This window comes from Nelusetta ayraudi, unplaced genomic scaffold, assembly GCF_046127955.1.
Source record: "Nelusetta ayraudi isolate G7.1 ecotype Tasmania unplaced genomic scaffold, CSIRO-AGI_Nayr_v1 ptg000016l, whole genome shotgun sequence".
Lineage (NCBI taxonomy): Eukaryota > Metazoa > Chordata > Actinopteri > Tetraodontiformes > Monacanthidae > Nelusetta > Nelusetta ayraudi.
In genome coordinates, this window is record NW_027466066.1 from 1230206 (window position 1) to 1255818 (window position 25613).

Consider the following 25613-nt stretch of genomic DNA (forward strand, 5'->3'; position numbering starts at 1 on the left):
CTGCACACTGCAGTGCAGTTCAATGTTTTAGTTTCAAAAGCTCTTAATAGTCTCACCACAACACTGTTTATCAGAGATTTTAATTCTTCTAAGGGAAGGCAGAGGTCTGAGGTCATGAGCCAAAATTTTTTGAAAGGCAAAAAATGTTCGGGTGCAGGTGTTGGCTTAACAGGGCTTTTTTTTTTTTTTTTTTTTTTTAATATTGCTGCTTCTGAACTCAGGAATAAGTTTCTCCATCACTGACAAGAGCCTTTTATTAATCCAAGCTAAAAACCTGCTTATTCAGATTTGACATTGGTCAAAATAAATAAATGCTGACTGACTGATTGAGAAAGGTACAATGTGAATGGTGGTGAATGCTCTTGATCTTTAGTCTCACATGCAAGATCACATTCAAAGCCAAGATGACTATTACTGATATCACTCCATGTGCTCACGATCACAGCGGGAAACCGCTGTAATGAAATGTCGATCAGCGCATGCACGAGCGGAGCACCATAATTCAACATTGAAAGACCTTGGATCCTCGTCTGAAATGGTTTGGAATCTTTGACTCCACCATAATGCTGAAAATTTCGTTTAAGAATAACATGCTGTCACGTACATGACAGCATTGTAGATCAGCCACGCTAATTCCAGCCGGACACAATGGCACATTCTCACGGCACCGAGATGCGGCAGCTCATTAGAAAAAAAGCAGAAATTATCTGAGTAGTAGTTGGTCCGAATGCCACTATTAAAACTTCACCACAGTTTTTCTCTACTGCCAAACACGAGCTGTGCTCAAAAGAAAACATGATGTAACACAATGGGAAACACACACAAGCATTTAAGTGGGAATGAGTGCCACTCTGAAAGGGAAAAGTTTTTCAGAAATTGTAAAAAAGGGAAAAAAAAAAATGCTCGAGGAATAAGCAGCGCCGCTCAAAAAAAGGTCGTGTTTTCATCTTTGTTCCTTTTCTCTTTCAGCACTTATCTAACCAAAGCAACAAAGTTGCTTATGAAAGTGTTCTATATTGCAAATCCCAAAAGATAATTAAAAAGTAATGCTGCACTGACGGGTTTTTTTCTATGTTAATGCAGCCCACGGTCTTAACTGCAATCTGACGTCTTTAAATGTGCTGTTAAGGGCATTATTTCATTCCAAAAACATCTTTATCTTTTTAATCATTCTTATGTAATATAATTACTGGTTGCATTACAGGATGCCGTCATAAAACACTTTTAATGGTGGGTGGAGGGGTCTTAAAGCAAAGTTGAGCTCACATCAAAAGCAAATGTGACTCAATCGCTAATTACAATAACTGAGTGTAATTTATTTCCTGGCCGACCAGATCGATCCTTCAGCTGAACTCTGCCCTTCATGAGTGAAAGCTGCACCCAAACCGAAATGAAGTCTGATACACAAGTCCAAAGTGTCTCCGGATCAGTTAGAGAAAACACTGTTACAGATCAATTACTGTGTAAATGAGTGCCTGTGTTTGTGTGTACTGTAGGACGGCATATGAGTAATGAACTGTCACTCCGGCAGCACACGCGCACACACGCGCGCGCGCACAAACTCTCTCTGATCCATTAGTGAAATGTCAGCACACTGCAGAGCAGTCAAAGACATTGTGCAGTCAGTCATTTGTCATATTTGGAGCTCTTCTAACGCCTCTGTGTAGCATCGCTGTGCCGAGAATGTGAAGGTCGCTCTGCTGGCGGGTTGGGCATAAATGGAGTTGATGGCCTTTTCCGAACAGCAAGAATCGAGTTGACATTTAATAGTCGCCGGTCATGTTTTAACTGATAGGCCATTAATGAACACGCAAGCTCAACGCTATGCTAGGCCAAAGTGAGTATCGGCAGCCCAGAGAGTAAATATTGGGAACGTGTGAGCCGGGTTAGCAACCCTAAAAAATTTTTTCCTTTCACTTGACTGGCAGCCATGAGAAATCCCTTACAGAGCTCCTGTCAGGGATTTGACAAGTCGTCCGAAAGTGCCTCAATTTTCTAATCTTCAGGTAAAACTTCCCCCTCTGACCAGCAAATTGAGGGAACAGTCAACAACACCCTCAGCGGCTCTGCCACAGCTGTGTCAGCTCTTGAATGGGGTTTCATCACAGCCCCCATATTGCTAACCTCGCCATCATGAATGATAAAAATAAATATATAGATCTTTACCACTCTGTTTAAAACTCTGCCCATAAACACCTTTTTTTTTTTTTGCTTACATTTGTTGCACTTTCATATATGAGAAAAATAGAGAATAAATAGGTAAAGGGGGCTGACAATTATTCTCTGAGGGTGGAACCAACAGCTATGTGTGAGTGTTATGACTAACCTATGGGAGATATCACCGGCTGCGTTTCCATAACTCCTAGAATTGCGCAAAACCGAAATATCACAATAAAAAAAAACAGTGATGGAAACAGCTAAACCTCGTAAAAAACCTCTCAAATATTGCAAATATGTTTTGACGCTCTCATGAGGTTTTCAGATGTATTGATATAGAGGTACGTCGCAAAAGTGTCAGGGAAAGACTTCCCTGTCACTGGATGTGAAAATGTTGTGTTATGTTTGGACGGAGGAGAAGATGGAATATTTGTTCTACAAGTAATTGAAAAAAAAATATATAATAATCATTTTTGACATCAAACAACCTCAAAATGCAGATTTATACAAGACATGTTGTACTGCCATCCTCCTCAAAGTGGGGTCTCGCGGGTCGAGACTTTAGAAGAGATTACGGCTTGTGGCATTCAATGGAAACAAGTGCAAATCGCAATTGTACGTTGTTGAAATTTTAGAAATATCGCTTTTATTTTGCGAAAAACTGTAACGGAAACGCAGCTAGTGTTTTTCGTGACATCACGGAAGGCTGGTTTTCCGAACTGAGAGTCTGAGCTATTGCTGTAGAACTAGAGGCCGGATAGATCTTGTCTTGGTCTCCAGGGGATTTTAAAAACCAGGCGGAAGCATTAATAAGGGCATGCCCTTATTAATGTTACGTGTTATGACTGTAGTTGAAATTATGATGAGCCCCATTATTGCACTTTCATTCTACAACTCACGCAAAACTTCTCTCAGTCTCGGTCTGGCTCTTGACTTGGTCTTGGTTAAGGTCGTCTCGACTACATCGCTATTCCAAGCACACACTTTCTGGGACGAAGGGAAGCAGGAAGAATTTCTCATTGCTGGGGAATTCAATTACAGGCCGGAGCGGCGGTTCCTAAACTTATATTTCTTCCCATATTTTCTCGCCCTTGTCTCTTTGTTTTGCTGTGAGGTTGGGGCGAATATTTATTCACTTTCCGTTTACCTGGTGGTCCTCCTGTCACAAACGTCTCCGGGCTCCGCGAGCAATGCACAGTTTGTTTACGATGAAGCTCGGGTTCGTGTTTTTTCAGCAGGAATGGGTCACTCTTCGGTTGTTACCGCTTTTTTTTTTTTCTTTCAATGCACAACCACAATTTAAGTGTCAACATTTTTTTTCCAACCTTAACTCAAGATAAGCATCCCTAGTATCACTTCTTGTACAGACCAGTTTTGGAACCACGTTATTGCCTTGAAGGATTTCCTGCTGTAGGTGGATTCCACTACAGTGGCTCCTCATTACTTAGATTCCTTGGAGACAGTGAATGATATTAGCCATTCTGTTAACAAGTGAAAAATCAATTTGATACCGTGTGCTCGTCTGTTATGTCCTCACAACCGGCCTGGCGCTTGAGCTGCAACCTCACCTCCACCCTCTCCACCTGCCTGGTGGGAGATACCCACACTCCCCAGTTTTCACTTCTCAGCAACAGTTTTTTTTGTCAAAGCCTTCCACTGAAACTCTCCTGCCTCTCTTCGCCGTGTGGCCACAAGGAAAGTCCAGCAGTTCCAGTCCTCCAGCCATTCACTTACCTGGGCAGTGTCTGCCAAGCTGCGCTGCCAGACCCTCCTCCCACCCTCCCCCGACCAGAGCTACTCATCCGTCCTCAGCTCTACCGCCTAACCTGAGCCTTGTTCTTCTCTGGGTTGGTGCAATACACTTATCTCAAGTTTTAAGAAACCTTTAACTCTAAATACTAAGCATGTCTGAGGCTGCCGTCGGATCCTGTTGTATCAGGAGTAGCGATGTAAATTATCGATTCATTCGTTAATCGTTAGTTGATCGACCTTATCGATTGATTAACGATTAATTTATAAGCAGCGATTTTTCAGGATAACCTAAATTTCACAATGGTTGTTGAAAAATGAAAAATGTTGAGGATCCAATGTGACCAATTTTTTACATTAGAGAACAGTAAAAACACCTTAAACATTTATTCTATGACTTTAAGTTGACTTCTAATGTAATGGGTCACATTTCAACTTATTTTTTAAAATTTCTTTTTTGGGGGGGGGGTTGTTTAAAAGTACTTTATTCTAGGGATATCATGACCATACCAGTATCTACAGGTGAATTGCTCTTTTCTGCCACTACACTGTTAGAATGATACCACCTGTGTGAAAAGAATATTCAATTAATTGCCACTGATTTAATCTAAATCGATTAAATTCTTAATTGACAATTAATCGATAGTCAATTCATTGTTAACATCCCTAATCGGGAGTTACGACAATTTATAAATCCACCTAAAGAAAACCTCAACCTGCATGCCTTTCAAGTGATTGTGTTCTTCCAATATTGGTAACTGTCCAAAAGTCCCTGACTGGCCACCAGCAAACATCACTATTTTTTAGATGACATGTACTGGCAATGAACTGTGAAGATAATGAGGAATTGGAGTTGGACTTTCTATAAGTTATCATAAATCCTCTCCCCTCACTGTTGGCTGTGGGGCCGTGAAACTGCATGGAAGTGCTGTGAATTTCCGGCGACAATGAAATCTGTCACCGGCAGCCCAAGCCAAGACAGTCAATCTGTTGTGCACGGGCTTCTGAGGAAACTCACCCGCAACAAGCTGGAGCATGATTGATGCCGGCCTGGATAACTGGGCGGCGCAGAGGTGCACGCCGCGCTGCACGCGCACAGGGAGGACACGAGCGCACAGGAATCCAAGCTTTGCTCTTGGCTCCGTAACCTACAGACCCGCAGTCGTCTTGCCGGTGGACAATATTGACAGATTGCCGTTAGATTGCACGCGTTTTCCATCCTCTCCTCTCCTCTCCTCTTCTTAGAATAGTTTAACAACCCCCCCTGCACACACACACACACACACGCACACAGTCAAGAGGACAGATGGCCATGCTATATGTTGCCTCTCCCAGCAGATGCACAAGAGCATTAATCATGAGAAAGATTCAGGGTTTAACTCTTACTACAGTTGTGCCGCTGCTGTAAAGAGCCTTGATTAATTCTGCTGTTGCGGAACCTTGACAGTTTGGCCGCCCTAATATGAGCGCCATCGTGCCGCCGTGGACAAAAAAAATAAAAAAAATAAAGTGGTGGTGGTGGTGGTGGGGGGGAGATTTTCTTCACAGTGAAACTCTCGCGGCGGGGATGACAAAGCGCGCTCACAAAGCCTGTGGTCCTGTGCAGCTCAGAGGGTTATTACTGGCAGAGCGAGCAGTATTCCTCCCACCTGGTGCGGCCACAGTCATATTTATGCACACATGGTGATGTGAGACTGTTTGGATGAAAATGTAATATGATTAGTTCAATACTGGCCGGGAGCCTGATCAGCTGGCACTCCCGTGCAGCGTTGTCCTCGGCAGGAGCGGCAAAACAAGAAGAAAGGTGCATGGCGTGCCCCATATGACAGAGTGAAGGCAAGTTCACATAAACATAGGGGCGGTATTTTTAGGAGGTATATAAACACTGGGCGCAGATGGCAGGAAGTTTGTTCCCTGTGAACTCGTACGATGCCAATATTTCTATCCTAAGACTCCTTATGAAGCAAGTTGAGCCGACTGTACTAAGTTTCTCTATAATTAGCTTATGGCGCATGTTAGCATGCTTTACACGGTTAACACAGTTGTTCTAAGTATGATGGCAACGGCAATGTTGGTGGTGTGCATCAGCTGCCATTTAGCTTGAAACGCTCTTGTTTCAAACGGCCTTGCTAGCATGCTTTTTCACATTCTGCCTTGTTTACTGGCCACCTGGGTGGCACATAAATTTGGCGGCAACAGTTATATTGGCAGTATCATTTCGGAATCGTGTTTTAAATCCTAGTCAAGCAGGAAATTAATCTGGCACTGAAACGGAGACGGGAAATACCGGTTTGGAGCTACATTTACTTGCACCACTATTCATTTACAGGGCTTAAAGGACGGCATGACGTGATACAAGCAAAAACTGTGCAAAAGTATTTGGCTTTGAGAGGCAACACGATTGGGTTGTGTCTGAAGCATGTGAGATCACTTGCACTTTAGATCCTCCTTGGGTCGAGAAGCCTCAGATGATGATGAAAAAGTAAGACGGGTCGCAACTTCTTGCCTCAGCAGTGGCTGAAAAGGGTTGGCGTAGGCTGCAGCCCAGTTTTATTAGAATTAGTGGGACATTTTAACATCAAAACATCACCGCTTTCAGTTTACTCCTGACCGGCTTTGGAAAGAGCTCAGTGAAACGGTGCTGCGTGTATCGCCTCGCTGCGGGACAAAGGCATGCGGCTAATGTCACCCCTCCCACCAATACAAAAGCCTCAACTGGCAGCAGTACATGTGACTGTTCTCTGAATGTGAATGAGGTTTGCCTGTTAACCTTCCAAGTTTTTGCATGGCCATGGCAAACTTTGCCAGATTAATATTTGTCTGAAAATAAATCAAAATGCCAATTTAAGGTGTGGCAGCATCACGGGCAAAAATACAAACTAAACAAGGCAATAAATTCACGGAACAATCTGCTCAGTGGATCTCGGCGGATTAAAAATAAAACAAAGCCGGCAGTAAATGCCACGACCGGCCGCCGCCGTCAGATGTGGCACCGAGTGCAGTGCGGCAACACCAGCTTGTTGTTTTCCCGGGGGGAAAACTGAGCTAGCCACGGTAACACGAAGGCAAAGTTTAGGAGAAAGAGATGCAACCCACGGAGGAGAACTGAAGGATCGTGTACGGCTAGACTATTCACATTCAAATTTGCATATCTTGGAGACGCGTGATGGGATACCGCAAGGTTGTTGAGAGAGAGTAGCAGGGCGCGGCCTCTGCGAGACAGAACCAATTAGACGTACGCATTGCAAAATCCCTCCCCAAACGAAGCAGGAGCCTTAGCTGGGCAAACCCCCACTCAGATCCAATGGGCTCAAAGATAACGAGAGCAATGATACTCAAATCCTCCCACAGCAGGACGGCCGAGCCACTAGAAACACTGGAGTGCCCAGTTTTACAGGCGAGAAAATCCTCCCAGACTTTTCGCATAATGCACCAGTACGAGTTGCAAAAAATGAAAAAAATAAAAAAAATAAGGAACTCTGACCTCACCGGTAAATAAGGAAGTGCACAGCTGGCAATGAAACATCTGTGTGTTAAAACCATCCCAGGGGAGAAGTCCAGTTAAGCCCAGCGAGGTAAACAACAAGGATTGTGGATTTGATGCATGACTGGATTAAGGCCCCTGGAGCCCCGGGTGTAAGCACGCCACTCTGTTTGAAACCATTTTGGATATAGAAGTCGGCCGCCCACCTCCTCCTCCTCCTCCCCCGGGGAAATGGAAAGTGCTAAAAGTTTTTACAATGTGGTGTCGGAACTTGTCAATCTCGGTTACCTTGACGGGTCTCCATAGTGTTCTCGACCATCCAAGTTACTTTTAAGGGGAGCAAAAAAAAAAAGATTTAGATCGAATAAAAACCTCCTCATCAGTGTAAAAATTGCATTTCCGAATTTACACTTAAGTCAAAACGCAAAAAGCTTTAATTCTTCTTCTTATTATTATTATTGTTACTTTGTATGTTTGTTTGTTTTGTGTTCCCCAAGTGGGATCCTGTAATACTGTGTACCCCAGCAACATGTCAATCTGATGTATGTAGAAGCATGCTAGGTATGTGTGAGTACAGGTGTAGCAGTGCGTGTATGTATTAGTTAATATTATTACACTGTATGTATCTGCTTTCTTCTGTATTTTGCTGCATTAGTACAAAAATGTGAATCTGTCGCCGTAGTAAATTGCTAATTGTATCGTACCTATCTTGAAAAACTTGCCATGTACTAAGCATTTGTAAAGTTCAATAAAAACTTCAATACATTTCTCTAAATTACATTGAGCGATTACAAATGATGAAAATCATTAATAATGCAGCCCAATGTGTTTGAAAACATGCAAATAAACAGCTGTTTTATTTGATTTTGGGTTCAACAGTCTCTGATTCCCAGTTGCGCGCGCCTTACAGATGTCACTGTGATTGATAACAGGTGTTGGTTTCATGTGACTGCCTCGTGAGCACGTATCATGTGACTGGGCATTCATTTGTCAGACAAAGAGTAGCGTTTTCCCGCTCCGAACGTTGCCACTCATTTTCACAGAGGCAGCGAACCGCAGCCGTTGCAGCTGCGAGCTGTCAATTTTTTTTTCATTTCTTATTGTTCGGCGACCCACTCGGCGCCATCGCCGAATTTCGGCTTTTTGGAGGTTAGTTTTCTGCCATTAACGTCCTGCTAACGAGCGGAATATTATTGGAACTCAGTTTTGTGTATTAGCAGAGTTCTTAAAATGGAAAGCAAGAAAGATGGTACATTTTTAAACGCTGGCACTATTACGGTGCTAAATCTTGCATCGTATTTTCCACCCATTAGGATAATATTGGTTGCATAGCAGCATTTTTCACGCTGAAAATGGGGGGGGGGGGGAACATTAACATTGCCTCATTTCAGAAAGGAAATTAAAAAACAAATAAAAGCGCAGGCAATATTTGGATGCATATTAACCAAAACTACATGCAAATGTATTTCAGACCGGCTCTGGCACAATTCTGCAGTAATCCAGATGTTTCATTAGCCCAGGCGACCTACATTCCCCGGCGGTTTGGATTAGCAGAGCCGGAGCTTCTGTTGCCACTCGTCTGATCTCCGAGCATCCTTGTTTAAAGTGCAACTCGGCGCAGAGGCCACGCTTTGGTTAGCGCGGCTCTCCCTCGCCCACTTTGCAGCAGCAACATGAAGGCTTTGGCTGCGCGACGCTCTGCGCCGCAGACTTTCTGACAGATGGAATCGCTGCCAGAGGGGGAAAAGAATTTCCTCAAACTTACATAAAGCAGCCTGTAGTTATTATCATTTCGAGCCTGAGCCCGACTTAAACCGTCTTTGACAGGAACACTGTCACTGGATTTTGACTTAAGAAAAAAAAAAAAAAAAAAAAAAAAAAAAAGAAATTGTTAAGATACCACAAGAAAGAACCACAGGTTCCCGTGACAAACAGATTCAATTTTCATTTCCTTCAGTACTTTTTCATCTTTAGAGATGAAAATGTGAAATATGATTTGATTTATTGAAATATGATGTGATTTAGTGAAATATGATTTGATTTAGTGAAATATTGAGGAGACTGTGGCAAGCCCCTAACTACTGATGTATCATTTAATTTGATTGACTTTGTTTTTTTTTTATGTTTTTACAATACTACTAATGCTAATGCTAATACTGCTGCTGCTACTACTACTGATGATGATGATGATGATGATGATCACATAATTTAAAAGTCCAGAGTAAAACAAGTGGTGATGCATCGTGGTAAAAAGCATAATGCAAACAAATGTAGTCATTATGTGCTGGGCTACGCTTGTGGTCATGCTGTCGCGCCAGCAGCTCCTGACAGTTCAACTGCAGCCAGACTGGTGGCTAAATTGTCACAACAAATGTATTTATTTATTTCACAATAAATTGTTCAACTGTGATTTATTGTTAAACCAAGAACACACACTCTATCCATAATAATTAAGCATCATGCCTTGAATTTATTTTTCCTCCTTAATCTTGAACAAATGAAACAAACACAGGGCACGTGGCAGAAGGAGCACGCGCCGACGCTGGCAACAATAGGTCTCGTGTGAACGTTATGCCGCCGTTAAATAGGCCTCTTTGTTGTTAATTGTTGGAATGAAAAATACAGTACATTAGATTTGCATTGTGAAATCACAAAAACACTATCAGATGCACCATCAGGGATCAGCTGGTGTCACGTGACGAAGTTGAACGTCCCCTCCGGACAGGTTCCGCAGCAACCAGCGCTTGTTCCATTATTTCTGCTCGATTCATTGTCATCCCTCAGCTTTGGACTTGCGTGTGTTCCCTCAGCTGGAGGCCTGAGACGCCTTAAAAGAAGCCGATCCGGTCAGCTCGCTGTGTTTTTGTGTTTTGCAGAGATACTTGTTTTTCTTTTTTTTTCAAATAATGCATTGAAGTCGTTCCTGCCTTGTTTCGACTCGCCCGGGGACACAACAGAAGCCCGAGATAACATTGAAAGCGTTGTTTGATGTGTAACAGCACAGGTAAATTGTGTTGGCATGCCAGTGCTACACAAAACTAAACCCGGAAGTTGCCGTATTAAAACAATGCGGCTAAATCCTCAGGTTTCCATTGATGTGTTTTTTGTTTTTTTTTGCCCTCTTCATTAGGAGCCTGATTGGTTTAATCTACGTGCTGCGGTGGAAACTCACCTCGGGAACTGCAGGAACGTTTGGATTGAAAGTTCCTGCTACTTTCGCAGATGAAGCGGCTATAAGGTAACATTCCGAGAATCGAGTTTTTATATCGCGAGCGGGGTTATTACCGCACAGCGGCGCAAATCCACCTGTGCCCCCCCCCCCCCCCCTCGCCGCAACTTTCCCCTCACACTTCTTCTTGATGGTTCTTCTAATGTCTTGTTTAAAGGGGCACTGCAGCGCCCCTCGGCACTCATCCTTCCCGCGCTCCACGCCGCTAATGGGCCTTGGGAGAGGCCGCGCCGCTAATATTGCATTATAAATCCATGATGCGTCAACGCCCGGGCCGTCCTCGGCGCATCACGGCGGAAGCCAAAGTCTGGCAGAAGAAGAGAGAGGGGGAGAGGGAGAGAGAGAGAGAGAGAGAAACATTTGCCGGGAACTTCCTTGCGAGGCTTTGTTTTAACTCGCCTCACAAACATTATATGATCACAGCTCTCCTCAGTGATCAATGTTTGTTAAAAAGAACCAAAGCAAAAAAAATGTTTTTTGGCTTGCCTTTAGGGAAAACAGCATAATTGCTTTCATAAAACGAATTCTGCTTTGGAAAGGTTTAATCTGATATGGGAAAACGGCACCATTTTAAAGCTGTAACGGGTTTTTATTTCACATCTCAGATATCTCGCGCCGTGTAAATTTAAGCCCTGCATCTTAAAACCACTCGAGTGGGGAAAGAAAAAAAAAGAAGTGCACTTTCATTAACGGGAATCTGTCACGTCACTGGATTAAAGCAACCTCACCGTGGCATCGCCTCATCTGAATATCGCCAATCGCGGCGCTCATTTGCAAAATTAACCCCCAAATCAATGCTAAACTCCGCCCGGAGAGAGAGAGAGAAAAAATAAATCTATTTCCCTGGGTGCGTTAAGGAGTTTCTCTCCTGGTAAAGATTTCCTGTGATTGCCGCGCAAAAAGGCTAAAATTGTAATTCCTCCTGAGTCCGCTCCAGTCGAACGCTGCTGGGAATTTTAAAGCTTTTTCGGATACGGATGAAAAGCTCACACTCGGTTCCTGACAGGAGTCTCCTTCTTGCGTCTCGATAAAAATGATTGTGTCCCATTCACCCCCCCCGCCCACACCTCGTCTCACGGCGGCGGCAGAGATGAGCGAAGTGGCGGCCGGGAACCTTTGATGAGTTCGGTCTCCAGACGTTGGGATGAAATGAAAAAGTGGAGCGCCGCACATCCGAAGGCAAACAGTCGACCCGAGGCCGCCGCCGCTGCCGCTTCTTACCTTGCGCCCCCCAGTGTTGACTTTCAGAGGGGTCAGGTAGGGGTCAAAGATCATGTGGCTGGTCTCGATGTCGATGGGCGACTGCCTCTTGCCGATGGCGCACAGGTTCCAGGCAGAGTGCACCAGACCCCAGAAGGAAGGGACTGTGGTGGGTGGCGGGAGAGACAAGAGAGGAGGAGGTGGGGGGGGGGGGGGGGGGGGTAAAAAAAGGACAGTAATTAGCGAGCGTGCATATTCTTCGGGAGCTCCACGAGATCAAACTGTGCGCAGAGGAAGCGAGAGTCATTATGAGGGAGAAAAGAAGAAGATTGGGGAGTTTGGGGAGATTTTAATTTACATACGGCTTCACTGGAACCTGACTTAAATTAAAACCTACGGGTTATTATCTGCCGGCGTAGCCGAGGTGGAAAATGTGGCTTTATTAAAATCTCTCCAGAAGTTCTTCTTATTAGTTTTTATTGCTTCTCATCGGCCGCACTAGTTCCTTACCTTTCCGGTTTAAAAAAAAAAAAAAGAAAGAAAGGAAAGGAAACGTGTACATGTGACCTAATTTGTCTCGTTTGAAGGATTTATCGAGGCCCAAAGGGGCAGAAGCTGTAAAACATTCCACTGCAATGAATACATGCATAGATAAATAAATAAAGAAAGAAACGGGCTTAATTGAAAACATCATAATACTTTGTTTCACCTGGGGGTGGTTCTGACCACTGTGTGTAGAACCGACGACGATATTTAAGGCTCGCTCGACAGCAGGGCGGCCTGAAGGCCTTCCCCAGCCACCGCAAGGTCACATGGCCCATTCCAGTCAAAATGTTTTGACCTGTTTTTCCCCCCGCCTCTGGACGAGTTGTGAAGGAATCTAATAAGCCTGCCTGCTTGAAGGCCTACGGTTGTACATGGAAGTCATCCATCCCATTTCACATTTTGGTATCAGGCTTTTATTTGACTGCTTGTTGTGGATTTTGTTTCTGTCCTTTTTTTTTTTATTTTATTTCGTCTACGTATTTAACAATTTTCTAAGAAAGAACTAATGTATGAAATTTATTCTAAGCTTTCTGGGCTCGGAATGAACTCGGAGAGTTTAATTCTCCGGGTCGTAAACTCGACTTCCTGAAAAGACTCAAGCTTGCCCATCACTGCTCTATTTTTACCTTTCAAGTAGGAGGCATCTCATCAGAGTCCCCACAAACACAGCGAAGAAGATGTCGACTAGCACAAAAGCAGATGTAAACTCGCTTCAGGGCACTTATTGATAGCCAGTCAACAGGAATAAATATCACGCGTAACACAAGACACACCTGCGTCACGACAAAAACAAGACGTCCGCGTCACTACCAAGGCCCCGGCGAGAGCCAATTCTGGCGCCGGCCGCAAATACTCTCTGCCGGAGGTTGGCAAGATGGACGAGCAGGCATTTACAGTTGAAATTTGAGTGAATCGGCCGCTGCGCAAGGTTATATAAATTGCGCTACTTTGGAGGGGAAAAAAAAAAAAGAGAGAACGTCCCGCTGTATTGTAAAATATTGGAGTCTGGTGACTGTGACCATAAACTCATTAGGAGAGTGAGGTAATAAATCAAAAAAGAAACAGGGTCATTTTCTCATTTGCTCACTGTGCTGTGTTTCAATTAAATCAGCAGAGCCTCCTCGCACCCTCAAGTCCCAAACGCTATTAAATGAGACATCATCATCACTTTTTTTTTCCTTTTTTTTTTGTAATCACATGTATTCCCAATCTTTGTCAGACCTAACTGGCTAACTGCATTAGCCAGGCTGCAACTTCAGTCTCAAGCGTTACAGTAGAGAATTTCATGTTTTCGCAACTGCATTTTTTCCCCCCCATCCATCTCTCAGCTGAAAACCAACCGCAAGTCTCTGCAGCCTCGTGCAGCAGTTGTGGTAGTTCAGATGTCAGGTTGCATGTGTGTTTTGTGTGTTTGATTTGCTGGGAGCGGCGGTTGATAGCAAGCTGCAGTATGACTCGGGCTGCAGTGGCATAACATCAGGCTGGTCGATAAGCAAGAAGTTACCCGTTTGAGTTGACAAAGTTCTATATAAAGTCCAAGAAGTGATGCGTCGTCCATATGCACTCTGTTATCACTTGATGGAGGCAACATATTTAGCTACGTGTTGATATGCCAATATTATGGCAGCAACTCAATGCATTTAGACATGGTGAAGACAGCTTGCACAAGTTCAAAGCGAGCATCAGAGTGGGAGAAAAAAGGAGCTGGAAATGTCTTTGAACGTGGCGGACGTGGTTGTTGGTGTTGGTGTTGGCGCAAGACGGGCTGCAGGTCGGAGGGTTTCACAAACTGCTGCTCATCCCAAAAGGTTGCAAGAAGAGAAAATATGCTGGACTTGTCCATGTCAGGGGTCAGAGGTCAGAATGGGGAGACTGGTTGGAGACCATGGAAAGGCAACAGGAGCTCGACAACACAGAAAACTACTATTGTGACATTTCCAGAGTACAAATATTTTGTTCTGGATCTGTACTTTACTTGAGTATTGTTTTTCTGACAACTTCTTACTTTTACTTCCTACATTTGCACGCAAATATCTGTCCTTGTAAAAACATGCCTGTTACTTTTTATGTGTTTAAAAGTCTCTAAAAATATATATTCTGTTAAAGGTTATTTACTGATTATTACAGTTGTTGTTGCTTAAAGTGATGCAATTTGAACTCCGCTGCTGTGTAGTTCAATATAAAAGTGGATTGTTCTTTAGAGGGAGAGTATTTTAGAGTACCTTGGCTTTGGGGTCACGGTTCAGTACGTTGTCAGAACAGAGGCAAAATAAACATGCGGAAACTTTAACATTGGTTATTGTTAATGCAAGTGTAAACACAGTCATAACTACTATATTCAGTACAAACATTTTGCAAAATTATTAACTAATGTATTTTTTCAGTAATTTCAGGTTCTGAAATGAGTACATTTGAGTGAGTACACTGAGTACATTTCAGAACATGTACTTACTTTTACTTAAAGTAACGTAAAGAAGTGAAGGAGTTGAATCAGTACTTTTACCAGAGAATATATTTTTTTACACAAGTATCCGTACTTTTACTCGTTACCAACTACCAGGACATGTGACTGGGATGGAGGGTAGGGGATCCTTTACCACGGGCTGATCCTTTATGCGTCCGGGGATCTAATGTGTTTCAAGGAGGATCTGTAAGAGGGATTTCTCAGGAACGGTGCCTGATCTGACCTAAAGCCCGACAGATGTGGATTGTGCGCACGTTTCATCACCGCGAGTGAGGAGGTAGGGGCGGGCCGACACCCGAGCGTGCTCGAGCGCGCGCGCTAGTGCGCGTTGACAGACGAGAACACCCGGGTGACCTCCCCGTAAAGCTGTGACGCCGACACAGACGGATGAGGGGACTTATCACTCGCTAAACTGTCGTAATGCTCATCAGAGACGAGCTTAATGAATGCAAAACAGCTGTCATTGAGATCAAAACCTCATCAGCGCTCGTCGCCGCCGTCGCTGACGAATGGGAAGCGGTCACAAGCGCTTGACGGATGCGAACCGATCTGGCAACCCGTTGTCATCGCGCGGGCCGTGGCGCCGCGAACCAGCCAGACTCGCCAGTCCCCCGCCTTTCAATTTGTCTCTCAGCCCTGCAGTTCTGCGCAGGGCTGAAGCGACAGATGTGCAAGTCTTGACCCCACCGGAGTGCAATCCTGACCCCCCCCCCCCGCTCCTCCCCCGGTCGGTGCTAAGCCACATGTCAGCACGTTAGCTCACCTAGTTATGTGTCTGCCTGTCTAAGTAGGTCTGTGTGTGAAAGAACAGAGCAAGAGAGAGAGAGAGAGAGAGAGTCAGAGTGGACCTGCGTGCAAAGAGACAAGGTTAGACATTTTGAATAAAAAATCGATAATAAAAGGTGGGAAGTAACAAAGTACAAAAATACTTGGCTACTGTACTAGATGTTTCACGTATCTGTACTTTACTTCGGTATTTCTTTGTATTTCTGGCGGCTTTTCACTTATACTCCTTAAATTTGTGCACAAATATATGTACTTTCTTCTTACATTGGAATAAAAAACACGCTCATCACTTTTGGGTTTAAAATTCTTTAAAAGATACAAATTCTGTTCGAAGTAATTAACTTATCATTTATTATAGCTCTTGCTTGAAATGGAGCAATTTGCTGTTGTGCAGTTTAACATAAAAGTGGGGAGATTATCTTAGTATGAGTATCCTAGTTTTAGGGGTAACTTTCAGTACGTTTTCAGTTCAGTACAAACAAAATGTGGAAAATTAACATTGGTTATTGTTATTAAAAGTGGAAACGCCCACAAGTGGTTCACTGGTCATAACTATTACTAATTACAGCTTGGATGTGCTGCAGTTGAAAAAGAAAAACTATAGTATTGAGAGTAGCAAAGATGTCACAACATTTTCATTTTTGCAAAATCATCAACAAATGTATTGTTTCATTAATTGCAAAAACAAACACTTTTACTTTTTACTCAATCTGTACTTTCTTACTTTTACTTTTACTTTGAGTAAAGGAGTTGAATCAATACTTTTACTTTCACCTGAGTATTTTTTTTTTACACAAATATTTGTACTTTTACTGAAATACGGAATGTAATTACATTTGCCACCTTTGTCGGTAATTTAGTCGAGAAAGTAGAAGCTTGTTTGGGCGCAAAGTTTGGTATCACAACTTGCTTTTCGGAACCAGGCGCACAACAAGCGAGCGCGCTTCATGAAAAGGTTGGCGCTGCTTCAACAACTGGGCAGATCTAAAACTTCATCTTATGCTAAAACATTCAAAAAGACCATGTTGGACACAGACAAAAACAGACACACACAAGCACAGGAGCCAGCCAGCATCAAACAGATGACACGAAAGGTGCTTTTTTTAATTTTTTTTTTAAGGAAATTGCTGTATTTTCACCACAGGAAACAGAATCCAAAACACTTCCCAAGCGGGAGGGTGGTACTTCTTGAGTGTGCCAGGATTCTCGGGGACAGGCTGACGGAGTGCTGATGAATTCCCATTGGTCCATTGCTCTTGTCTGTGCTTATCTCATTGGCTGGCTTTGTACCAGATACACCGGTAGTACCAGGGAGTTCCTAAATGCTTCCACAGAGGTGAACCACTTTCGTGTTTCTCCATCCACAGAAGAGATGAAAGGGGAACTGCCAATTAGCCCGACTTCCCATTAATCCGACAAATTGCCCATTGGTCTGACCTCCCCATTAGGGTTAGGCTTAGGGTCGGACCAATGGGCAATTTGTTGGACTAATGGGGGGTCGGACCAATGCCATGCTCCCAGTTGTAATTACATGTAATTACGTAATCACTTGTTCTTGGTGACCGCGACGCCATGGAACCACAGCAAAGGTTCGGCGGAAGCGATCGGAACGCATCGGCGTCCCTTTCTGTTGTATTTAACCCTCAGAGCAGGAGGAAGTGGAGAGCCTTAGGCTGAAATGCCTGAAAAGAAACTCTTCTGCTCAGCTTGCAGAAATGAAATTTGTCAAAGAAACTTTATGATCGAATTACACTTGGTAAATATTAAGCATGATATTACTTATTTACTTAGAAATCCCCTGAACAAGACGATAAAAAGTCTAAAATTTAGACTCAACATTAGCGTTTCATCAATGCTAAAAAAAAAAAAAAGTTTGACTTCATTCAAATGAATGAATGAATGAATGTTTGATTCAGATCAAAGTTCACTGGCTTGCTGGAGGTGTTTTTTTTTTGTTGTTGTTACAAGTGCTCACGTCTGTCCTGGAAATGTCTCAACAGCTGCCTCATCTGCGCATATGGGACCCCGTTGGTGGTCCGCGTTGTTCACGCTGTTGGCACAATGCTAACGCCATTACTGGGATTTTGTCATTATCCCTGGAAGGATCTAAACGCGCCAATAAACAAGTCAGGATGATGATTTAATGGCCAAATGTAAACAACAACCCTGCTTTCCTTTCGATTTTCTTCGTCCAAACGGTGTTCTTGTTTGACTGCCAAAGTCATGTTAGCATGTGGCTAACTGCCACCGCGCAAACATCGTCTGGCGAACGCGCTGGCATCTGGCGCGGCGAGGCGTCATATAGCCTTGGTTTATACGCTCTGGCCCAGTTGGGAGAGAAACGCCACCGCCTGTCAAAAGTTCACTGATAATTTGCTCTACGTCTGCCGTGCAATCATAACGGAAAGTATGATATAGCTGTTAAGGAGAAGGTTTAAGTGCAGGATTTGACTGAAATTGTAGGATTTGCAGAATTAAGATAAAAACCTGCGTCTGTATCTGCCTTTATTTAGCTGGCTAAGCCCCACCCCCCACCTGCGTCATCGGCCCGATTTGCATAACCCACCCAGGAAAAGCCGACGAGCCTTGGGCCAAAAGCAGATTTCATTCCGAGGTGGAAAACGTAGCGGAAAAGGCTCCTAAAAGTGGCGACAGATTGTAATTTTACCGCCCCCGAAAGACATAGTTTGAAACCTTCAACACATCTGAAACTCTGGGTTGGTTCATTGTTAAAGTGGCGACATAAAGCCTTTACTGCACTGGCCCTTATATCCTTGAAGTTTTGCGTGGCATTCCAATTACAGCCGCGTTCTGATTTTTTGTTTCCACAGCGGCGGTCGGCTTGCAAGAGTTTTTTTTTCCGGGAGGGGGTCCTGGAGCTCTGAAGCCGTCGCATTTTTCTTTCACACAGCCCTGTCGCTCATGTGTAAAAGCTCTGAATGAGCCATCAGTGACTGTGTCTCACGGCGCAATCGACTGTGACTAAAAATCTCGGCAGCCGCGGCTGCAGCGTGACACTGGTGGGTGTGAGTGTGCGTGCGTGCGCGCGTGTCTGTGTGTGTGTGCCCTTCCTTTGCTAAAGCTGCCGCACAAACAAAAAGAAAAGGGAGCGGAAGAAGACGAACGCGCGGAAAATGACAGAAAGATCTTCATCTGCCAGAGAGACGGAGGATACGTCCCTCACTAAAGCGCTCGGGAACAGCGATAATACACGACCTCGCTGAGGTCAAGTGCTGGAGAGACTGAGGAGGAGGGGTGGTGGGGGAGGAAGGATGGAGAGAGTGGGAGGAAGCCCTGAGGATTCACCGTCCCGTTTAATATTAATAAATCTGAGTGGGTTCATATGGTGGGGAAGAGGGGGAGACAGAAGAGAGGAGAGTGAGATAAAGAGTGAAGGAGGACAGCCCGAGGATCTGCTTTCTCAAAGGGTGAAAAAAAATGGAATTTTCAGGAGAATGGAGCGATAAGAACGTGCTAAATTCTGCATTCCAAGCGCGGGAGCGCGCCGCGGCACGATTAGCGGTAATTGAAGCGGAACCGCGGCGACATTCTACACGTGTTAGCGCCGTCGACGCGCCGGCGATGTAAAGAAGAGAAGCGACAATGGCGACGCCCCCCCCCCTCCCCCCCCAAAAAAAAACAAGAACAAAACAAGCTGCAGCGCGTGTCCGCGTGCCCGCTCCAGTGTCGTCCGGACAGTAATGAAAAGGCGTGAGTGAGTCACACTGTTGCGCCGGGTGACATGTTTCTTAATTACCGCACGCACAGTCCTGCTGCTACCGAATCCGGCAAAGCAGCACCAACAGGCGAAGTAAAGAAAAGCCATTTCCTTCTGTTTGAGGAGTGTTTGACGAGTTAATCCCATTCTCCCTGGATTCAGCGGGACGACAGCTGACATTAATACTGGCAAATAAACCGCCACTGTGGCAGAGATAGATGCATGCGGCGCGAGGGTTTCGCCGACAATAATTGTTTACGCGAGCGAGTGACTGCGCGGGCCCCGGGAAAAACAATAGACGCCACGGCTTAGGCGCTACGCGGCGTTTGGAATTTCAGCACAAGATGGCAATTATTCAATCTGCCCCCTCACGATAACGATTTTAATATGAAAATGCAAATACCGGGTGGGGGTGTGGGGGGGGGGGTGCGGTTTTTGATCACGGCAAAGAACACCCAAGATTTTCATTATTCCATTCGTTAAGACGAGATTAAAACATTTGACCTTTTTTTTATATTTTAGAGGAACACAGCGTGTATCGTGATATTTAAATTAAAATTTAATTGAAAAGAATTTACAGCTTCGCTTGAAAACTTTTTAACGTTTTGGCTCCAGAATATCATTCGACTATTTTTCTGCAAGCACAGCTTGTTAAAACACAACCACCATGTTACTTTTACTGCACTGATTTCATTGTGTTACATCTACATATCTTATTCCGCTTGATTCATTTTTATCGACTAGCACTGTGTTTGTGGTGCACATCGATTTTTATTTACATTTCATTTGTTGCGCTGCACTTTATTTTGAAAAGCAAATTAAGGTCATTCTGTCTTTTCTTGCGGTTCCATCTCGTTGGTTCTTCACACCTGCTGATAAAACGAGTCACATGCCGACATCATGTGACACTCTGATGAAGGCGGAAGAATACGCCGAGACACGTCAGGTAAATAAAAACTTCTGAGATAAACGGACGAAAGAGAAGTAATGATAACATAGACAATAGTAGCGGGATAGTACCACGACACAGTCATATCAAAAGGCAATGCAGCAATGTTTCTTTGCCGTGCAAGACAAATAAAATACATTTTATTCCAACTTTACGGGCAACAGCGGACCTTGTGGTCGCGACGCATGACGCCAAAAAAAATTGCTTTTTTCGCTCCTAATGCATAAAACCCGAGTCTCCACCTCCTGGGGTTAAGTAGACTGCGGCAACCTGAAACCAATTTTTAAGCACCTTGTCCAACAGAGAAGGTGGCGTCGCACGCCGAGTGACAGTTGAGGCCATTAAGAGCTCCAGACGGCAGGTCCTGTCAGGCGGCTGCGGCGAGGCTGCTGTGTATGATGGATATCTGGGAGGCGGAGCCACGTCCAGCGAGCCAGCAGCCGAGGCCTGCCGGGCGGATGATAGGGCGCACACAGCCTGGCGGGATGGCGGGGCTGTTTTACGGGTAATGCACTCACGAAAGGAGCACTTTGGCCGCGCGCGTGCGCGCAGACGGCGGAAGTGCGGGAAATCCGTTCCGAGTGACCCGCCTCCGTGGGAAAACAATAGCCATTAGATAGATTGGTGCCTTTGGAAGGGGAACCAAAATATGAGTTTTGCCACTTTTAGAATGAATGTTTCCTGGCGGGCGACACGCCTCCAAGTCACACACACACACAGGCGTGCGAGGCCTGCAAACACTCACATTAACCTTTTTTGTTCTTTACGGAGGCAATCTATCCCGCAAAATGATTTCATTATCAGCTCCTGCTTCACTGGAAGCCCTAATAGAAGTCCCTTATCGGGCATCCATTCTGTGCTACCGCAGCATCCGCCGCAGCTCGCTCTCTCCGTCTGTCGTAAACGGTGCGCTCACACACACACACACACACACACACACACACGCACACACACACACACACACACACACACACACACACAAACGCGCACGCACAGCTACACGCACCAAAAATGCACAGCCAGAAGCGCTACCGCTGCCTTTACAAATTCCGATCCGCCGATTCGCCACCTTGCCTCGTCTTTGTCACCGCTTCAAAGTCCTTTGTACCTCAGTAAGCTCAGGTCACAACAAAACAATTTCTTGCAAAGAGGGGGAGGGGGGGGGGGGGGAGAGAGAAATCCAAACCCTGTACGGAAAATTAATGTTGTCTTGATTTGAACCCCCTGGGGGCAACTTGGAAAATCCATTTCTTAAATGGTGGTGGCACACGGCGTCATAACAATGGCACAGATTACAGATGCAAAGTTCATCTTGAGTTCAAGTTCAAACCTGGACCTCTTAATGACAGTGGGGCGGACGGCGGTGGTGGGGGAGGCAGCCACCGGAGGGCCCTGGGAATAAATGAGCTACAAATTGAGGTCGAACGGCAAGGATGATCCGTCAAACGCGGTGCGAAGATGCTGAAGCTGTCGCCGCATGTGGTCGCGGGGGTGGGGGAGAAGAAGGAAGGACGCAGATCTTGCAGATGACACGGGAGGAGATTAGGAGGAAGTCTCAGGAATTCCAGCAATGGTATACCGTCTTACGACTTACCGGTATTGGTGACATGTGCCGCAATAAAAGAAGGGCTGAATTACTGTTGGATCCCTGATGATGGCCTTGTGCAGACTTGAGAAAATATCCTCAAGAGGAAACCAGTTTTCAATACAGGCCATTGCAGAAAAGGTGATGTTTTACAGAACTGACCACTCTGGAGAAACTTGCATGGCGATGGTAATACTTAAGGGAATATATTTTGTCTAAGTTGGAAAAAAAATGCAAGGGGTTGAGCCACGGTTTGAGCAATCTCGCTACACACAAAAATAATGACATTGCTTTGGCTAACATTTTTCTTGATGAACAAAGGATGTGACCTCAGTCTTGAAAACGTCTCCACTTTCATAAAACTCCCACATTACTTCCATTTCCAGATCTTTATTTGTCACCCTTCAATGGAGCAACTTTGCGTAATCATTTATCCAAAGTACTTTGCGTGATTGCCCCAACGACGGAGCAATAAATCCTCTGCTTACAGCCTCAGACTTCTCAACTTTTAATGATGCTTTGTTTTTTTGGGGGGCGGGGGGGGGTATTTTTCCACATGGCGACTAGCATCTGGCTGGAGACTGGACGATTTCCAACATTTTTTTTTTTTTTTATTTATTTATTTTTTTTTACCAATAAAGTGGAGTACACAAAAAAATGAGTTCAGCACATTACATGACCTTTAACTTCTTTGGCCTATGTGTCACGTATAATCCCCCCTCCCCTCCCCAAATGCTTCCAAACACGTTCCAGGCCAGATTAATCTTTAAGTCTTTTAAATGGACGCGGCGCTGCGTTCGATTTGGCTTGCCCCGTTGCCTGGGAAAGGCGGCGCGGTTGCGGAGCCTCGCCAGCCCCTCATTGGTATCTGTGTCAGCGTGAGCTCAGCGTGCACTTTAAACACAGCCAGTCTGACATCTATTAAATCCCGCTAAAGACACTTAAGTCCGGCTAGCAGATTAAGGGACGATTGCCCGTTCTGGCCCGCGGCCCCTCGAGCGTTAGCACGCACAAGCGTCGAGGGTATCGACGCGTCCGGCGGCGTACAGGGGCGGGGCCATATGTTTTCACGGACGGCGTGGATTACGTTGTAGATGGGATTTCCTCAAGAGGTGGCGCCAGATAGATTTACCATGCTGGGAACTGTGATGTCCATTACGGGCATCCCATTACCGGATATGATCTCGTGATGGGACGTTGATATGATGATCAAAGCTTGGTGAGCCTGGAAATGAATTGATTGCCAGATGGAACGCCTCCTCCGCTGAGGAACGCCAACATCAACAAGTGGTGACCTCCCCAACCCCGCCTCCCCAACATTCATCACCAGACAAGGTTAACAACTCCACACAAGCTCGAGAGGCAGCAGGCTGCGGCAGTTCTATTCATTTTTTTTGTTCTGCCTTGACATATACATCGTCCGTCTTTATAGTGAAGGTTGTTCGGGATTTATTTTCCCGATGCTGAAAACCTTAAAAGGTGTTCCGGATGAATCTGTTCTCGGGGAGCAGCTCCCGCAGCCGCACTGCACTATTTGACAGGCTGCAGAGTGACAGTGTGATGCTAAATTGTACATAAAAGTCTGTTTCCGCCGATCTGCTCTTGTCGTTTTGCTCTGTGCTGGCACAGGTTTCCGCATACCCCCGTGTTCAGTCATCACAAGGCGGCGGAGGGGTAAAAAAAGAAAAGAAAAAGAAAAGCACCAATTCTCAGCGGACAGTCCCATTTGTTTTAATGTGAAAAGAGACGGAGAGGAGGAAAACAGTTAAAAGCCTGTTACCCTTGGACATAATTAAACCTGATGTCCCCCCTGTTTCCCGGCCCTGTTACAGACATTAAAGTATCATCAATCTTCTAATCCCACTTTTGGCAACACGGCAAATTATCATACTTCCCAACATCAAACGATTCTTTTGAATCTAGCTGCTTCAAAGTGGCCAAATGTGTGTTTTAATAGAGGGAGCTGACGCAGCATTCAGTCCTTTCAGCTGTGACCCACACCGATCCAAAGAATCCTCCCTTGCCCACCCAATTTAAGCCTTAACGTGGGACGCGCTAATCAATCGGATATCATGCAGTTGAGCACACAAATTTCGGACTGCAGGCCAAAGAGAAACACCTCATCCATCCATCTATCCATCTATCCGTTTTCCATCACCAATTACCCTGCATTCTCTCAGCTGTCTTAGGTTGAAAAGTGGAAGGTGGGGTCACAGCCCAGACAAGATGGCAACACAATTTGACATTTAACAAAAAAATGTCAATTAATTGTGAAAAATTTGATTTAATCGATAAAATCGATAAATCGTTATCTTTGTGAAAGAGCCTTTATCGATGGAAATTGTTGGAAATTTAGATCATTCTGCAGCTCGTTTCTTTTTTTGGGGTCGTAACACACCTGAAGCACTCTTTCAAATTATTATTTAAAGTTGCAATTCAGTTCCCTCGTCCTCTCTTCATGGTGGCTCCGCTCATCCTGAGACCGTAAGCCGATATTTGCCTCCGAGACGGCGAGTGACAGATGCAATAAGACAGATTGCACAAAGTCAAGTAGCGATACGCCACAGCAAAATCAGCCCAAGATGCGCCCAGTATTGTCATGGAGGTCCTCTTAGCGGCGTGGAGACAAAGCAATCGCTTTGGCTAAATATTGACCCGTGTGTTTCTGTGACCCGTGACGTCGCAAAAAAAATGTGCCGTAAAACGCGTTCAAGAAAGTCTACAATTTTTCAGTGTCAACATTTGCTGAAAGAATTAAAGACGAATTACGAGTGTTTTCCGACTTGTTGTTCTGTTCAAACAGCGAACCAGCAGGAGCAAACAGCATCTTTTTCATCAAAGCAGTGGGAGTCAGGCCGAGGTGAGTGAATGCCAGCTGTGTGGAGACGCGAGCGGTGTGTCGCGCGACCCTTTCGCGGTGGCGGAATTCATGCGGATGAAAGCGAGCGAAAGCTAAAGACAAAGTAGAATCCTACCTTCATGACATTTACCAAACAGAGCGTACATTTGGGTTTTGGCTTGCGGTCATGAGCAGTTTGTAGACAGCTTTGGATTCAACAAACCTAGTTGAGGGTACATTATATAATTGTTGGTATGGTTACAGCCAATCAGATGCCTCCATCGAACCCTCTCGACCGCATCCTCTTCTGTCACAGCGACTAACTTCGTGTCCTCTCGCTGCATCAATAAATCTAACCTTCGCTCTACCTGAAGGCCTCCTTCTTGCCTGCCACTTCCAACCTCAGCAGCGTTCTGCTGCAGACACAGTCACCGTCCCTCCTCTGTACACATGCAAAACACCAGTCTGGCCTTTCTCCTTCTCCACACCAACAGGCACTGACTGGTCTTGCTTTTCGACGGCGTGGACAATGTTGGAGATACAGAAGGATTAGAACGGCCTAAAGCACCTTGCTTTAATGGATGCAAAAAGACAGGGAGGTGGTGATCATATGCATATACATGCCCTAAGTCTTGAATGGGAATAACCCATTTTATAGTCCCCCTTAAAAATCCTTTGCCTCCGATCTTGTGTCTGTGCCTTTGCAATGTGACATCCTAAAGGCACAGGTGCATCGCAAGGTGAAGTCGTGCACTTTAAAACTGGATAGACACGAGCTGAACAAGCGTGAACAATAAGCACTGCCGTGAACCACACCTGCGATTAGAAATGTGATATCCTTCCAGCTGTATCGGACCAGAATCTGTGGACTGAGAAGCTTCTTTAATCCGATTGAGGATGTACTTTT

The 25613-nt window shown here is 44.9% G+C and overlaps 1 protein-coding gene across 1 annotated transcript in view; it reads right to left on the bottom strand.

Annotated features, from left to right (window-relative positions):
* Nucleotides 1–25613, bottom strand: part of LOC142886650 (carbonic anhydrase-related protein 10-like) — a 90202-nt gene that overhangs the window by 33581 nt on the left and 31008 nt on the right. Inside the window, exon 3 of the mRNA XM_076023701.1 lies at nt 11841–11983. Coding sequence (XP_075879816.1) covers nt 11841–11983 — 143 coding nt within the window. The remainder of the gene's footprint in view (nt 1–11840; nt 11984–25613) is intronic.